The sequence below is a fragment of the Ailuropoda melanoleuca genome, chromosome 2 (assembly GCF_002007445.2).
Source record: "Ailuropoda melanoleuca isolate Jingjing chromosome 2, ASM200744v2, whole genome shotgun sequence".
NCBI classification, from domain to species: domain Eukaryota; kingdom Metazoa; phylum Chordata; class Mammalia; order Carnivora; family Ursidae; genus Ailuropoda; species Ailuropoda melanoleuca.
This window is the reverse complement of record NC_048219.1, coordinates 6,098,700-6,116,105: the sequence shown is the minus strand read 5'-3', so window position 1 is coordinate 6,116,105 and position 17,406 is coordinate 6,098,700. Positions and strand designations below refer to the sequence as shown.

Below are 17,406 nucleotides of genomic sequence, written 5' to 3'. Positions count from 1 at the left end.
AAAGATTTTATTTATTTATTTGACAGAGATAGAGACAGCCAGCGAGAGAGGGAACACAAGCAGGGGGAGTGGGAGAGGAAGAAGCAGGCTCATAGCGGAGGAGCCTGATGTGGGGCTCGATCCCATAACTCCAGGATCACGCCCTGAGCCGAAGGCAGACGCTTAACCACTGTGCCACCCAGGCGCCCCTCTAAAGAACATTTTAAAAAACTTTTAAGTCATATGGACCATGAAACACTGCAAAAAATCCATATTACTTAGGATTTTAAAAAAACAGCAAAATGATCAGCCCTCCCATATCTGTTAAGAGCTACTTTCTCAAGCAGATGGACATTTAGAAAGGAGACGGAATGGAGGAAGAACGGGGACTGCCACCATTTATCTGAGGTAAGACACTCCTGTCCGTGGAAAAAAGATATTTGCGAGGCTGGTTGTCTGTTGGTTCTAAGAACGCTGTTTACCTATCCCACCAAGCACCAAGAGGCAGAATTTGGAATCTCCAAGTGGTAAGAGTTGCATCTTGGGAGGAGTCTGGAAGATAAAATTTCTTGGTGGGAAGATTCTTCTAGGAGCACAGTTTAAAAAGCAGAGAGATCTGGGCTTTTTTTTTTAAGATTTATTTATTTATTTGGCAGGGGGGCGGGGGGAATCGAGCATAAGCTGGGGGAGGGGCACAGGGAGAGGGAGAGAGAGAATCTCAAGCAGACTCCCTGCTGAGTGCAGAACCCAACTTGGGGCTCGATCTCACAACCCTGAGATCATGATCTGAACCGAAATCAAGAGTTGGACACTCAACCAACTGAGCCACCCAGGCACCCCTGGGTTGAGTGTTTAAAATGAGACTACATTTACCAACTGTGTGCCTTTGGGTCCTCTTTTTGCAAATCACAGAGGGGGTTTTATTTTTTGTACCATCAAGAGAAACAATATTCACTTTTGAATTGCAAGAGGAAGGGCTCTAGTTCAGATTTCCCTGAAAATCTGATAGTCTTGTCTTAGCAGCATGGTTTTAATTCTCCAAGAAATCTGAAACCCTGTACAATCAATATAATTTCTCAGCTCTCTTATCTTTGAAATGGGCACATTTGTCCTATTCACTTATAGGTTACTGTGAGGGTCAAATCAAATGAAATAACAGGGGCGCCTGGGTGGCTCAGTTTGCTAAGCATCCAACTCTCAATTTCGGCTCAGGTCACGATCTCAGGGTTTTCAGTTTGGCCCTGTGTCTGACTCCATGCTGGGCGTGGAGCGTGCGTAAGATCACTCTCTTCCTCTCCCCCCACCCCCTAAAAAAAAAACCAAAAAACAAAAAAACAAATGAAGTAACAGATTAGAGTGTACCTTAGGAATTAATTATAAAGTACTATGTAAGTAAAGAAGAAGAAATGTATTTCCTGGTCCCACCACTTTGCGTGTGACTTCAGATCCCCACTTACTCTAAGTTTCAAATGTGTCTACAAGAGGTTTGTTCCACCCACTTCAGGCAGGGGCAGAATTCTTATCAAAAATGAGGTAACTCTAGGGGCAGTGGGAGGAGATGAAATAGACAAAATGAAAATAGAACATCTGTGCTATGGCCAACAAAACCCCATCATCACATGGCATTAGCTGTCTACATGAAGACTTTTAAGAAATAATTTTTTTTTAAAGTAATCTCTATACCCAGTGTGGGGCTGGAACCCACATCCTGAGATCAAGAGTCTCAGGCTCCACTGACTCAGCCAGCCACGCGTCCCAAGAAATAATTTCTATTAAATAAAAGTAAAAAACCAACTTTCACCTGTAAAATTAGTTTACTACTTTACTTGGCAAGAATAAGATGAAATGGACACATCCAGACCCAGAGCCTGAGGTAACAATCCAAAATGCTGACAAGAGTTAAGTTTATACAGAAGGGGGAATAAACCATGAGAGACTATGGTCTCTGGGAAACAAACTGAGGGCTTCAGAGGGGAGGGGGTGGGGGACTGGGATAGGCCAGTGATGGGTAGTAAGGAGGGCACGCATTGCATGGTGCACTGGGTGTTATACGCAAATAATAAATCATGGAACATTGCATCAAAAACTGGGGATGTACTGTATGGTGACTAATATAACAAAATAAAAATTATTAAAAAAAAAATCACCTCGTGATCAAGAATCAAAAACAAAAAAAGAGTTAAGTTTATAGGCTTCACTGTAGCATTATTTGTAATAACGAGAAATTAGAAAGAGCCTACGTAGGGGCGCCTGGGTGGCACAGCGGTTAAGCGTCTGCCTTCAGCTCAGGGCGTGATCCCGGCGTTATGGGATCGAGCCCCACATCAGGCTCCTCCACTATGAGCCTGCTTCTTCCTCTCCCACTCCCCCTGCTTGTGTTCCCTCTCTCGCTGGCTGTCTCTATCTCTGTCAAATAAATAAATAANAAATAAATAAATAAAATCTTAAAAAAAAAAAAAAGAGCCTACGTAACCAACAACTTGAGCGATGAAGTCAATTAAAGCAAATATATTCTGCAGCCATTAGAAATTAATGACATGACGAATTATTAGAAACACGAGTGCTCATATTACAACATCAAGTGAACAAAAGCATGATTCAGGTGGTAAAGTATTCACAGTGTGATTTCTTTTGTTACAAATATTTATGTCATTATTGGATTTGTGTTTTAAAAAGGGGACTGGCGGGGCGCCTGCGTGGCACAGCGGTTAGGCGTCTGCCTTCGGCTCATGGCGTGATCCCGGCGTTATGGGATCGAGCCCCACATCAGGCTCCTCTGCTATGAGCCTGCTTCTTCCTCTCCCACTCCCCCTGCTTGTGTTCCCTCTCTCGCTGGCTGTCACTATCTCTGCCGAATAAATAAATAAAAAATCTTTAAAAAATAAATAAATAAATAAATAAATAAATAAATAAATAAAAAGAGGACTGGCTGAACATCGAACCACAACTGATCACTGCTCTCGTCAGCACCAGCCCAGCCCAGCCCGCACATCCATGAGCGTGGTACCCAGCACACGGGTGACGCATGTGTGTGTACATGAACTCGATTGTGAGCTGTGAGCGAGCGAGCCCCAGGACACATTCAGCTCTGTATTCTTGCTCTTCCAGCACAGCACCTTCTTGGGACAGAGGAAGACTGGATACATGTTTGAATAAATGAGTGAATGAATCACTGAAAATAGATCTCAGAAACAAAGACATGTTGTTTTTCTGAATGTGAGGAGCTTACAGGCTAAAAAAGTTTTTTTTTTTTTTAAAGATTTTATTTATTTATTCGACAGAGAGACAGCCAGCGAGGGAGGGAACATAAGCAGGGGGAGTGGGAGAGGAAGAAGCAGGCTCATAGCGGAGGAGCCTGACGTGGGGCTCGATCCCATAACGCCGGGATCACGCCCTGAGCCGAAGGCAGACGCTTAACCGCTGTGCCACCCAGGCGCCCCTAAAAAAGTTTTTGACCATGTACGTGCATACAACCTAGAACCCAAACACAGGTAATAGACATTGTCACAACTTGATAGGAAAAATCAACTCAGTTGATTAAACTCACACACACATATTTAAGCAAACAAGAAGAGCTAGAAAGCCGTACTTAAAATCAAAGTGTTACCAGGAGTGTTGTGATCCTGGAAGACCTAATTTTCATCCTTATATACCCAATGGTTTGCAAATCCTCTCTGATGAACATGTATGACACTTGTAAAAGTATGTGCATATTGGGGCTCTGATTAGCCCAGTCCGAGTAGAACACCAACCTTTCTAAGCTTGCAGCCTCTTTACCCTGGTGACCCTGCCCCACCCACGCCGTATCTATCTGCTTGACTATCCCACGTAGGAAAGTTCCTAAGTCACACAAGGCAAAGAAAATGAATATGGGAAAATTTGCTGGGCAAGAAGGAGAAGAAAACGGTCAGTGGTTGTCGCTGTGGTATGAGTAACAGGAACACTGAACGAAGCAGCAAGATCAGAGTTCTAGTCCTAGGCACGAACACACACAAATCCACTGGCTAAAAGCTTTCTTTCTTTTCGGCATAAACATGTGTCTCTTTACATGAAACATTAACTGGGAAGCACAATAATAGTGTGAACAACTATGAAATCACCCGACAGGTGAAGAACCAGAAAAATCACAGTAACCTGCATCTACTCATACAACCTACTTCCCCTTCCATCTCTCACCTTCCTGCCTGCCCCCCACCGACTTAACCAGCATCTTAATTTCTTCCCCAAACAGTTCATTTTCAATCCACAGCTTAACTGACCTCTCTATACCATTCAACACGGTTGCTCCCACCAATGCCCGCATCGTCCCAACCTGCACCAGCAAATTCCCTCTTCTCTTGGCTTCTGTGATACTGACTGCCCGGCTTTCTCCCTGCCTTTCTGGTTATTCATCCTCTTTTTTTCCTCAAGGTTCCTTCTCCTCTACCCAGCCAGCAGAACTTAGAGTTTCTCCAAACTCCATCCTCAGCCCTCTCTCCCTCTCACTCTAGACTCTCCTTGATGTCCTCATGCCCTTTGCTTCAGTTACCAACTACTCACAGAGGACCTCCACACCGATATGTCCAGTCCCCACCTCTCCTCGCAGGCTGTTGACCTGACATCCATGTTCAACATCTACGGTACATCCCAAAACAGAATGCTGACCTTCCTCCTCACACTGGATCCTCCCTCAGGGATCCCTGGCACAGGGAAGGGCACCGCTATGCACCGTTTCAGAAGTCAAAAACCCTGGAGTCACTCATAACACACCCTTTTCCCAGACTTGGCCCATCAAGGCCTCTTGATTTTATCCACTTCATAACATTTGATGCAGTCTATTTGACCTCTTCCTCCCCCCACAACCACACGAGCTCCACATGGGGTAATCTCTACCCGACCTACTATGTACTTTTATTTTTATTGTTCCTTGGAGAGGAAAAGGATTTATAGAATAGCCTTAAAAACTCTCTCCTTAGGGTACCTGGATGGCTAAGTTGTTAGGCGTCTGCCTTCAGCTCGGGTCGTGATCCCAAGGTCCTGGGATCAAGCCCTGCATTGGGGTCCCTGCTCGATGGGGAGCCTGCTTCTCCCACTCCCTCTGCCTGCTGCTCCCCCTGCTTGTGCTCTCTCTCTCTCTGTCAGGTAAATAAATAAAATCTTAAAAAACAAAACAAAACAAAACCCCCTCTCCTTTTCTGCTTATCTAATTCCATTCTCACTGAGGAACTTTCTGATTTTTAATTTAGTTTCCCAAGAAAGGAATCAGAGAAATTCCTAAGTCCTAATGTCCTAGATGAGAGAAGAAAAGGAAGGCATTCTGGAATCAGACAGCTCTAGAGATGAGTCAGCTCTGGCGCTCACTAGCAGAATGGCCTCAGTAAAGACGATCTAACGTTCAGTTCAGTTTTCTCATCTATAAAATGCAGAAAACACTTGAACCTCTCACACATGGGACTGACTGAATAAAATACAGAACATAACACATCATCTGGGTTATTCCTGCTGTTATTTTACTCTTGCTATTATTAGTTTATTAATATCATTACCAAATGTTTCACTAACAATAACACGAAAGGACTGAGAGGCTAGATGGCTTTCAAAGTCTCCCCCACTCTAATAGTTAGGATTCCACATGCTGCTTGTGATGAACAATTTTCTTTTTGAAAAATACCTGAATCTTGCATGTAACTGAAATATGAGAGACCTAAAGGACTATACCCCCAACAAGCTGCATTCCTGAAAAATCATTTGAGGAAAAACACTGCCAAAGGGCCAGGAGGACATCTTTTTTTTAAATATTGTATTTACTTATTTATTTTTTAAAAGATTTTAAAGTAATCTCTACACCCAATGTGGGCTTGAACCCATGACCCCAAGATCAAGAGTCACATGCTCCACCGACTGAGTGCCATGTGCCCCATGGAGAACATGTTTTGTTTTGTTTTTTTATTTTTTTTTATTTTTTATTTATTTATTTATTTTAAAGATTTTATTTATTTATTTGACAGAGACAGAGACAGCCAGCGAGAGAGGGAACACAAGCAGGGGGAGTGGGAGAGGAAGAAGCAGGCTCATAGCGGAAGAGCCTGATGTGGGGCTCGATCCCATAAAGCCGGGATCACGCCCTGAGCCAAAGGCAGACGCTTAACCGCTGTGCCACCCAGGCGCCCCTGTTTTTTTTTTTTTTAAAGATTTTATTTATTTATTTGAGAGAGAGAGAGAGTGCACATGAGCAGAGAGAAAGAGAAGCAGACTCCCTGCTGAGCATGGAATTCAACATGGGGCTCGATCCCAGGACCCCGAGATCACAACTTAAGACAAAGTCAGACGCTCAACCGACTGAACCACCCAGGCACCATGGAAGGCATCTTTTTTTAAAAAAATTTTAGGGGCACCTGGGTGGCTCAGTCAGTTGGGCATCTGCCTTTGGCTTAGGTCATGATTTTGCGCATGGTCCTGGGACCAGGCCCCATGTCAGGCTCCCTGCTTGGTGTGGGGTCTGCTTCTCCCTCTCCCTCTGCCCCTCCCCCCTGCTCATTCTCCCCCTACCCCCCACCTCAAAAAAAGAAATGTTTAAAATCTTTTTAAAAAATGTTTTTAATTTCAGAGGCACCTGGCTGGCTCAGTCAGTGGAGCATACAACTCTTGATTCAGGGTCATGAGTTCAAGCCCCACATTAGGTGTAGAGATTACTTAAAAATAAAATCTTTAAAAAAAAATTAATTCCCAATATAGTTAACATACAGTGTTATATTAGTTTCAGGTGTAAGGACATCATTTTTCAGTGAACGCCACAACCTTGCTACCTGCTACACCATTTTTCTGGGGCTTCTTGGGGTATGGTGAACACAGAAATTCTGAAGCAGGCTACGCTAAGCCTATCCTAAGCTCTACGTGGGGACGGACATGCCCCTAAATCTGTCTACACGCATCCCGATTTGACTTCCAGCCCAAGGAACGGCTTAGGAGGGGCGCACTGGTTTCTCTATTGGTTACCATGCTAAACAAGTAGGGATACCTGGGATCCAGCAGGCCTTGCTCCACTCCCCAGGCCATCTCTCTCACAGCATTACTGATCTCGTGACGGGATGTATAAGCAAAGCAGACATTTAGGAAACACCTGAGTAGGGAAGAAGAGAATAATTTAACGTAGGACAGGGACTAAGGACTGGAGTCACTGCTTACAGAGTACTGCTTCCCCAGAAGAACACACACACACCAAATGTGAGTCGTGGTCATCCCTGAGGTGAGATTATGAATTCTTTATATTTTCCAACTTTGCTTAGAATAAACAAGTTATCAGTTTTGTAATAAGGCGAACACTAAATGACCCTTTTACCCCCTAACCCTCTCTCCTTCTACTGCCAACCAGCTTTCAGAGGATGCGAATCCACTGTGATATTAGCACAAGCAAAGGAGAATAGGAAGGAAATTTGATGCAGTCCAGTCCACTGCCAAGCACATATTATATTCCAAAGGCACACATAGTGAAGTTTGCATTACTGAACTTTGTTCAGCTCTGCATCTGCAGGACCTCCCAATGTCAACCTCTCCATGGGTTAAAGGAGTGAGACAGAAAAAGAATTTCTTGAAGGATCTGTCTTCAGAGACAGAGATAAACTGTAGACAGAGACAGAATATATTATAACGTGGGGTATCAGGCAGGTCCTGGAGAACTCTGATCCAGAGCTCAAGGGCATATCCACAGCTTGTCCATCCTATACGCTCACTTCCACCCTAGCCCCTGTCAAGTAAAATAATAATAATAATGATTATTACGTATATGTGCATATGTGAACATATGATATGTTTGTATCATGGGGGGTAGGCACATAAAGGAGGAAGAGGATGAAAAACTGTATGTGTAAGTTTGCACACATTGACAAGGTGTTAAGAACCATCTCTGGTCTGCCCTGCAGACGGAGGAAGTCTCTAAGGAACCCAAACCCCTCCTGGCCTCTTGTACCAAATGCAGACCATGAAAGGCCCAGCATGTCTCCCTGAAGCAAGCAGGGAGTCAACGACTGCTCCGCGTCGCTAAGGGGAAATGGGAACACTTACTTGTTGTAATTCTTGGTGGCCTGCACCGCCTGTGCAATCAGCTCCTGGAGATCCAAGGGCAACAAATGCAGATCGCCCAGGACCCGGATACATACCCCGTGCTTCTGCAGTTTCTCCCTGATCAGGAAAAGGAGGCAGGGTTGGGACAGAGAGCCTGTGGAGCTGGAGAACTGCTAGCGCTCCACTCCTAGCTCCTAAGTGCTGCCCTACGTATTGGGCTCTGTTCCGCATGCAGTGTGTCACCGTGTTCCCCTCAACAACTCTGACCCAAGCCTGCTATATTTCCCATTCTACAGCAGGAAACGGAAGCTCAGACAGCACAGTCAGACACACGGCCCAAGGTCAGACAGCCATCAAGGGTGGTATCAGAACTGAAACCCAGGTCTGCCTGATTTGAGAACCCGAACCCAAACTCTATCACACATGACGCGGCTTCATGTGGCCTTGTCGGCAAGTTACAGTTTATGTATCCTGTCCCGTTTTGACAAGTGAATAAACTCAAGGGCAGGAGCTATACTGTTCGTTACTTCCGTACTTCCGTACCTTCTGGTAAAAGATGTTAATAACAGCATCATCTCACATTAATTTTATGTTTATTAAGTGCCAGACATGGGTCTAAGTGCTTTACACACATCAATACGTTCCATCCTTACACCAAGCTTGGAAACAGACACCATTATCATTCCCCTTTTACAGGTGAGGAAACTGAGGCACAGAGAGTTTAGGTAATTTGCTCAACATCAGATAAGTGGTGAGTGGAGAGCTGAATTAGAACCAGGGAGCCTGGTTCCAGGGCCTGTCCTCTTCATCATGGCATCTTGCTGCCTCCATACAGTATTCCCAGACTCTGCACAGCGGGCTGAGTTCAGTTACCCAAGCAGCTTCCCTCACCTGGCGACGCTATAGAGAAACCGAATGACTAGCATTTGGAACATGGGAACTTAACACCAAGAAGTACCCTGTAGGGCAGGCAGGTCCTGGAGATCCCTGATTCAGAGTGCAAGGCTGCATTCACAGCGGATCCACTCTGTAACCCACAACACTTCACTTCCAGAGCGAAGCAAGATCTAACCCTCTGTTTTTGAGAATCTACTGAAGCCACTACTGGAGACAAATGTATACTTGCATCAGGGCAAAACCAGAAGGAAAACAGCTAGGTTCAAGGCCTAGAGCCAGCACTTTCTAGCTGACCTTGTATAACCACTCAGCCTCTCGAGCCTCAGTTTCCCGCACCCTGTGAACCGGGGGTGATAACCATCCCTGCCGTGCTCTCCACACTGGCTTGTGTTGAATGAGAGAAGGTACCTGAAGGTGCTTATTCTCAGACAACAGGCAGGTTACTTGAGTGAGGTCTACAGGGGAGAAGAGGCAAAAGCCCTGGTGAGGAGCGAGATCTGGGTTCCCAGTCTGGTTCTGCCATGAGCTTGCTGTGTGACCATGGGCACGCCTTGCGCTTCTATCCACTAGGGTTGCTTCCCAACTGATGAAACTGAACTAGGCCCATGGTTTTCCAACCTTCCGTTAGCCAAGAACTCTTTCTTCAAGTCACACATTAAACAGAAGCCCAGGGGCGCCTGGGTGGCACAGCGGTTAAGCGTCTGCCTTCGGCTCAGGGCGTGATCCCGGCGTTATGGGATCGAGCCCCACATCAGGCTCTTCCGCTATGAGCCTGCTTCTTCCTCTCCCACTCCCCCTCCTTCTGTTCCCTCTCTCGCTGGCTGTCTCTATCTCTGTCGAATAAATAAATAAAATCTTTAAAAAAAAAAAAAATAAATAAAATAAAATAAAATAAAATAAAATAAACAGAAGCCCAATATATAAAATAGCTAAATGCCAACCAGCACCCTGGGCCCCATTCCCTCTGGCTTCTTTGCACACCCACTCCTCAGAACTCTGAAGTTCTGTTGCACGTTGTCGGAAAACCACTGGTCTGGTTTTCACTTTCCTACTCTCTACAACTGGGATAATAATCTCTTTCTCACAGGATAATGTAAATATTAAATGAAAATACATGCTAGGCTCAGGGCCTGGCACATGGTATAAGCACTTTAAAAAGGTGAGGTACAGAAGAATGTGAACATCTGGAAAGTGCCCCCAGTGCCTCCAATCCCAGCCCTTGCGTGGGAACTCTGAGCCACATGGGCTCTGCTGGGGACTAGGAAGCTAGGTCTGTGGCCAAGTCTCATTATCCTACATGGACATAGGGAAGCCTGGCTACCCTCCCCATCCCAAAATCCACACTGGGACAGAAATGACAAAATTCTTCTAAGGCCAGCTCCACTGGTGCCCTAGGCTCTCTGTTTTCTCATCTCCCTGGGTCCTGGTACAGGGAAGAGCTGGGCAGAAAAGGGTTGTAATGAAAAGTCTGGGGCAGTCCTGGCTGGGATGTTTCCAGGCTTTGAAGCAAATAATCTCCATCAAACTTCCTCTTTGTCCCTTTCCAGCATTGCTCCCTAAGTTAGTTTAAGCTAAGAACAGTACTCAGTTTTCCCCATAAAAGCCTCATCCACGTCACCCTGTCCCTTACGAGAGAATATATAGGGCAGCACAGTAATGTTTTAGGATGACTACTTGGCAGAAAAGGACTTTTCCAACATTTCTTTCATGCTACTCCCCTGATCACAGTTTATTGGTTGTGGGGTAGAAATCTAAAGTGAGCTATTAATTAAGGGCTTTAGTTCATTCTGGGCTGCTCTCTTGAAGCAGAGAAAGGTGGAGTGCAGAGAGTAGGAAGGGGCCCCATCTAACGGATTTCAATTCCTGGTTTCGGTTTTGCTTGAGGCTGGTTATACGTGTTCTTTAATTCTGTGAAATACCTCTCTATCCTCAGATAAATGCCCCCTGAAGAAAAAAAAGGGGGAAGAAAAACTAGCTTTGCCACAAATGCCATCAAAGCGATCTGACTAACATTAAAATAAGCCTGAGATAAGAGAGTTGAGGGTTAGTGTGGGGCTGGAGGTGGTGCAAGAGCACACTCCGTCCTCCGAGAGAATCTTACTGTTCTTCCATCAGGCGGCTGAACTTCTGCCGGGCCAGGTCCATTAGCCCGTCGACCTCACTCTTGGAGCGTTTGAAGTTCTCAATGCTGAACGCGTAGACCGTCACCTCTAGGATGCCCAGGTTCAAACACCAGCGCAGGGTCTGGGAGGGAGAAGGCAAGGAGCTAGGGTACGAGGAAGAGCAGGAAGGGAAATAAGATGCCTCCGCTCCGGCTCAGCACTGGAGGTGAGAGGCAGGCTTTTCTCCTCCCAAGCCACGTAAAGGTAGGATAATACCAGTGTTTCTGTCAGAATAACAAACCAAGTAAACAGAAAGCCACCACCTGAGAAACTAAAAAATGTGAATTAATGAGTACTGCTCTGCGGCTGCTACTGTGGTTTACTAGAATGAACTATTTACTGACAGAGTACAGATCTAGGTTCTAGCCCCCAGCTCCAACAGGCACTTGCTATGTGACTGCAGGCAAACCATTAAACCTCTGTGGGCCTAAGGCTCCTTATCTATAAAACAGGAATACCATCCATCACTCTCAAGGTTGCTGAAGGACAACAGAAAACACAAGGTATCGGGGCGCCTGGGTAGCTCAGTCAGTTAAGCGTCTGACCTCAGCTCAGATCATGATCTTGGGGTCCTAGGAATGAGCCCCATGTTGGGCACCACACTCAGCAGGCAGTCTGCTTGTCCCTCTGCCTCTGCTCCTCCCCCTGCTCATTTTTCACCCCCCCCCCAAATAAGTAAGTAAAATCCTAAAAAACCCACAAGGAATTATTACTCTCAGCATAAGTTTATTTTTTCTGTTAGATTGAGAGGCTGATAAGTTATAAGAATAAAGACATCGAGTACACAGCTGTGTAGCATTTAAGTCTACGAAGGGTTTTCACATGTTATTTCATTCGATTCTCTGAACAACCTCTTGAGAGTGGCATTGTTGTCTTCATGCCTACTTCACAGAGGAGAAAAACTGAGGTTCAGACAGTGGAAGAAATGTGTCAGAAGGCCACAACTCTACTGTATGAGTCCATTACATAAGGTTCTAGAACAGCAAAAACTAACCTCTAGTGATAGAAATCAGAACAGTGGTTGCCTCAAGAGGGGAAGATGAGGGGGGACAGGGTTTCAGTGGGAAGGGAGGGGCACAAGGGAACTTTCTGGAGAGATGGAAATGTTCTATACCTTGACAGGGGTATGGATTAGATGGGTAAATGCAACTGTCAAAACTCCACCTGTGCATTTCACCGTATGAAATTCTACCTCCATGAAAAGAGAAGTGAAACTCATACTTAAACCCAGTCCTTTGAGGCTGCTCTAACCCAGAACCACTAAAGGCAGAGAACTATCTAGAGCTGAGAATAACAGTGTTGAGACAGGGAGCCTGGAGGTTAAAGGTAGGGGACAGAAGACATTCAATCAGAACTGAACGTGAAGAAAAAAAGCTGAAAAGAGCTGCCTTTCTAATCCCTTAACAGACATACACACAACCCAATTCGTTGCCACCTTGGAAAAATTACCAGTGAGAACCTGACACTTGAATAGAGTCAGGCTGCACAGACTACAGGGAGGCCACCTTTTGGCTGGCACATCTGGGTTGGAACCTACCACTGACCAGTCAAGATATCTGCTTATGATAACAATGCCAACTTTTTGAGCACTTTATGCCAAATCCTTTGCCACGTGCTTTTCGTCGTGCCATCTTATTTCATCTTTACATAATCTCCGGAGGTAGAAATTATTGTTGTCCTTATTTTATTGACAAAGAAACCGAGGCAAAGGGAAGCTGTCTAACTTGCTGCAGGTCACAAAGCCAGGAAGTGGCAGAGCAGGGGTGCCGACAAGTTCTAAGTGACCCCAGAGCTTAATTAAGCTCCTAAGCACTGGGCAAACTGCTTCTTGCTTAGTCACAAAAGAGAAGCTGGGGTCAACAAACCCAAAGACCTCCTCAGGGTGTTCAACTGAGCCCCACATCCACTCACTCAAGGCAAAGAATATCATTGCCCTGACATCAGGCCATGTTCTTGTGCTGGGAAGCTGAGGTCTGTCCAGACCGTATTTCCATTGTTCTTAAAGTTAGCTTCATGAGGACAGACAATATTCCATTCTTATTGTTATTTCATGTTTTCCAATTTGCAACATGCATTAAAAGCATAAGATGCCCTTGATCTTTGTTTAGAGCGATGACCCAGGTTGTCTGGCACTTTTCCCAGTTTAAGCACTAAAAGGCCTCAGGCAAACCAGGATAGGCAGTCGCCCTACCTCTGCTCCAGAAATGTTCCTTCAAAAAATTTATTCTAAAATGGAACTAATTATAAGATCTGATAATGGTGAAGCAGCTAAACAAATTATGTCAGATCCTTATAATAAAATATTCTATAGGCATTAAAACATATAGTTAGAAAAGCTATATATCAACCTAGAAAAAGACTTGCCAAAATACCACGTAAAATAAGGTTACTAAAAATACATGTGTAATTTTACAAACGTTAAGTCATGTTAGAACATATTACAAGGACTGGGATGAATCACAGAAAACTATAAACTGCTGGTTTACTGAGGTGGTAAGAGAAGTCAATGTTGTTATTTCTAATATTCTGTGATGATTCACTATATAACTTAATTTCTGTTAATGTTGATATGAGACCTATAGCAAGCAACAAAACAAACAGCTATAAAAAAAAATACTCTCAAGCCACAGGAAACTCAGGGCCTGATTTTGTAGCTATAGTCCAATTCTCCACAGACTGTTCCCACTGGGTTTTGCCACCCACACTTACCTCAGCCAGCTTGTTGAAGCCCTGTGAGTGGCCTTCCTGCCGCTCCACTTGGCATTTCCTGGCATAGCGACGGTTTCCATCCATTATAAAGGCAATGTGTTTGGGCATTGGGCCCGCCTGTGAAGTAAGAAGACAAATGATGCACAGGCAGACACTACACCCTAGGCTGTTAGGCTTGAGTTCAATGATAAAAGCCCCCCTGAGGAAGGGAACTGTGTATTTTGAGCTTTTGACTCAATAAATGGGTATTAAGTGCTTTTACTTATTTATTTATATTCATCTATATTGAGCACTTACTACGTGCCAAGTATTATGCTAGGCTTTTTATACTTCATCTCAGTTTTTTTTCATATAAACCTATAAAGTAAATATAATTAGCTTCATTTCATGGGCGAAAAAGCAGGCTCAGAGGGGTCAAGTGACTTGCACAAGTCACCCAGCTAAGAAAAGGCAAAGTGGTCATTCAAACTGAGGTCTGTATGCTTTCAGAGTTCATCTTTTAACCACACACGCTTGACCACCACTTTGGTTTCATGTCTCCACCTGGAAAGCAGAGGAACGATATTGCCAGCTGTGGTCCAGTGGCAAGGGTATCCTCCGCAGAAAAGAGGAATCCACTCTATCCAATAGCTGCCACACAGGGATGGGGGCTCGATGTTGCTCTTCTAATTACACAAGAGAAGCTAAGCATTGGGATTTTTATCAAAATGTAAATGTCAGCAGTCATTTCAAAGCAAACAAAAAAGACATTTTGGCGACCCAATAAAATGTCTTATCTGGCTTAGAGCAGCCTTTTGTTGTCTATCACAGCAAAAATACACTCCTTAGCCTAATTTCCCTCACTGAAGGGTCTCGTCACTGACTGCTTCCCCCATGCTTCTCCAACATTTTCAGCTTTTGTCCTCCACGTGTAGACTTTTTTTTTTTTTAAAGATTTATTTATTAGACAGACAGCCAGCGAGAGAGGGAACACAGGCAGAGTGGGAGCGGAAGAAGCAGGCTCCCAGTGGAGGAGCCTGATGTGGGGCTCGATCCCGGGACTCCGGGATCACACCCTGAGCCGAAGGCAGACGCTTAACGACTGAGCCACCCAGGCGCCCCTGTCCTCCACGTGTAGTCTTAAAAAACTTCCAGTCAACTCATGCAGCTTGTTCTTCCCAACAAACGACTGCAATGGTTCCCCAAGATGCTTTCTTGGGCCTGCCTGAGATCACTTGGCATTGGTGTGTGAATGTGTGTGTGGGGGTGGGGTATAAGGCTTGCTGACTCATAAATTTACTGCTACCCACTGCTTGACACACTGTAGTTGAAAGACAAAACCAGGCTGACTGGCTTCAATCTCAAACCTGTTCTGTGCAGAAAATATAACATTGTTGTGATCCCCAGAAAAAAGCAGAGCCAAGATTTGGGGAAGTATGGGGGTGTAGGAAATAGAATGGTTGTAGTCTTCAAACAGCTGAAAACAGCCTCAATAATAGCAGTAATTAAGAACCGCTAGATCCTGTGCTGTTTTCGGTGTATGTTTCATTTCATCCTCAAAACAACCATATAAAGTCACATGGTTAATGAATGATAGACTGAGACTTTCATTCTGTTTGTCTGTCTCTAGAGCCCAAACTCTTTTTTTTTTTTTTTAAAGATTTTATTTATTTATTCGACAGAGATAGAGACAGCCAGCGAGAGAGGGAACACAAGCAGGGGGAGTGGGAGAGGAAGAAGCAGGCTCATAGCAGAGGAGCCTGATGTGGGGCTCGATCCCATAACGCCGGGATCACGCCCTGAGCTGAAGGCAGACGCTTAACCGCTGTGCCACCCAGGCGCCCCTCTAGAGCCCAAACTCTTAATCATTATGCTCTACTGCAACACCAAGGAAAGATTATTCTATCTAAATCCAGAGAACAGTAAAAGAAAAATAGCTTAAAGTTCCAAGTAGAAAATTTCCGCTCCCTATAAAGAAGATATAACAGTCTAGGTTGCCCAATGACATTGGGAGGTCCTGGGGTTCCTGAAAATATGAAAGTTGGATAATAATCTGCCAGAAATGTAGACCCGGAAGTTACCTTGCAATTCAAAGGCTCATTGGTTCCATTGTTAAATTCCACTTAACGTCATGTGTTACTCAATTTTAATAATAGGTTTTGACACAACTAACCAGGAGGCCAACTGGTACTCACCTTTATGATGTTGGCACAGAACCGCTCCCAGAGTGACAGCTCTCCTTCCTTGATCCATGACATAGCTCCTGCCCTCGCGGAAGATGAGCCCAGAACAAGAAGACACCAGCCAGGTAACCCTGGATAAACAAGAAAGAGAATAAATCACTAGAACTTGCAAACAGGTTCAGATGACTTTGTAGGGATTTATCAGGACTGTGGAGAGCAGCCAGGTTCAGGATCCAAAAACACTGGTCTAAGCCTATAATTCTTCACCCCCCAGAGTTTATAAGCCAATGAGACCTTCGGGGCAAAGGCCTTTCCTTGGTTTTGGATTGTGGACCTTGCTGCTATCCCCTTTTCCTCGGTATCTGCACTGACTTTTCCTGAACATCCAGGTCTGCTTCCTGCCACATCACAGTGCCCACATCCTGATCCCTCCCCGCTTCGTCCTTCTCCATCTTCCCCGAGACCGTTTCCCATTCTGCGCTCCAACACACTAATCCCTTCAGGTGTCGTCCCCGTCACCTCCAACCTCAGTATTCCCCATATTATTTATTCCCTCACTCATCTCTTTCATTGTCCCCTCTGTTTCTCCCACAGCTCCCTCCCCGCCCAGTCACCTCTCTCGCCTCTCGCTCGCCGTTTGAACCCAGCACCTCCTCTGCTCCGGCCGGCGCCTTCCTACTGCTCCACTTCCTCACGACGTGGCGCTTGAAGAGCACGTCATCGTTGGGCGCTGGAACACGCGCCCTCCCGTCACCTAATGGGCGGGGCTCCGCCCTGCGCCTGCGGCCTAGGAGGAGGGGCGGTGCTAGCGTTCCGGGCGAAATCTGCGCCCGCGGGAGTCGGGAAGGGAGAGTGGGGGGGAGGGAAGGTGATGCTGAGAGGGAGCTAGAGAGCGGCACGCTCACGTGACCGAGGGGGGAGGACGAGCGGGGTCCGGGCCACGTGCTGGGGACCCGGCCTGCGGGGTAGCGATCACCTGGGGGAGTGGGGAGGTGTGTAGATCCAGATTGGGAGGCCTCGGGCAGGCTGCCCTATAGGGCAAGGGCTTTGCAGCTGCTGGTGGCAGGTTAGGACTGTTGAGAAATGGGCTGGACAGTTTGTTGCTTGCTGGAAGGCCCGGGAAGTGGGCGTTGGACTCCTGGTTCAAGACTTTCAAGTTCTGTTATTTATTGCTTGCAGTTTTATTTAGTGGATTTAATCGTTTGGTAACTTACTAGCCCTAGTCAGTCTCACAGACGATCTTAGTTATCAATCCACTTTTTACTGCTTTAAAGCACTCATATTTTAGTATCTTCGGATTCTCAGGACCTACCCAGAGCAACTCAAAATGGGGTTGAGGCTGGAGAGAGCTCTGCTCTAAGAATGACATAAAATAACTGAAAGGCCATCGAATAACCCTGATAGAAAAATCAAAGGCACTAAGCTCTGTAACCTTTAAGGAAAACTGTTATGGGAAC

The 17,406-nt window shown here is 45.5% G+C and overlaps 1 protein-coding gene across 1 annotated transcript in view; it reads right to left on the bottom strand.

The window, feature by feature from the left end:
* Positions 1 to 16,682, bottom strand: part of DHDDS (dehydrodolichyl diphosphate synthase subunit) — a 30,344-nt gene extending 13,662 nt beyond the window's left edge. The window contains exons 1-6 of the mRNA XM_034645060.1: positions 16,564 to 16,682; positions 15,962 to 16,080; positions 13,788 to 13,904; positions 11,018 to 11,160; positions 8,020 to 8,136; positions 6,876 to 7,078 (exon numbers count right to left, since the gene is read on the bottom strand). Of these exons, the coding sequence (XP_034500951.1) occupies positions 6,876 to 7,078; positions 8,020 to 8,136; positions 11,018 to 11,160; positions 13,788 to 13,904; positions 15,962 to 16,024 (643 nt within the window). The 5' untranslated portion in view covers positions 16,025 to 16,080; positions 16,564 to 16,682. The remainder of the gene's footprint in view (positions 1 to 6,875; positions 7,079 to 8,019; positions 8,137 to 11,017; positions 11,161 to 13,787; positions 13,905 to 15,961; positions 16,081 to 16,563) is intronic.
* Between the last annotated feature and the right edge of the window lie 724 nt (positions 16,683 to 17,406).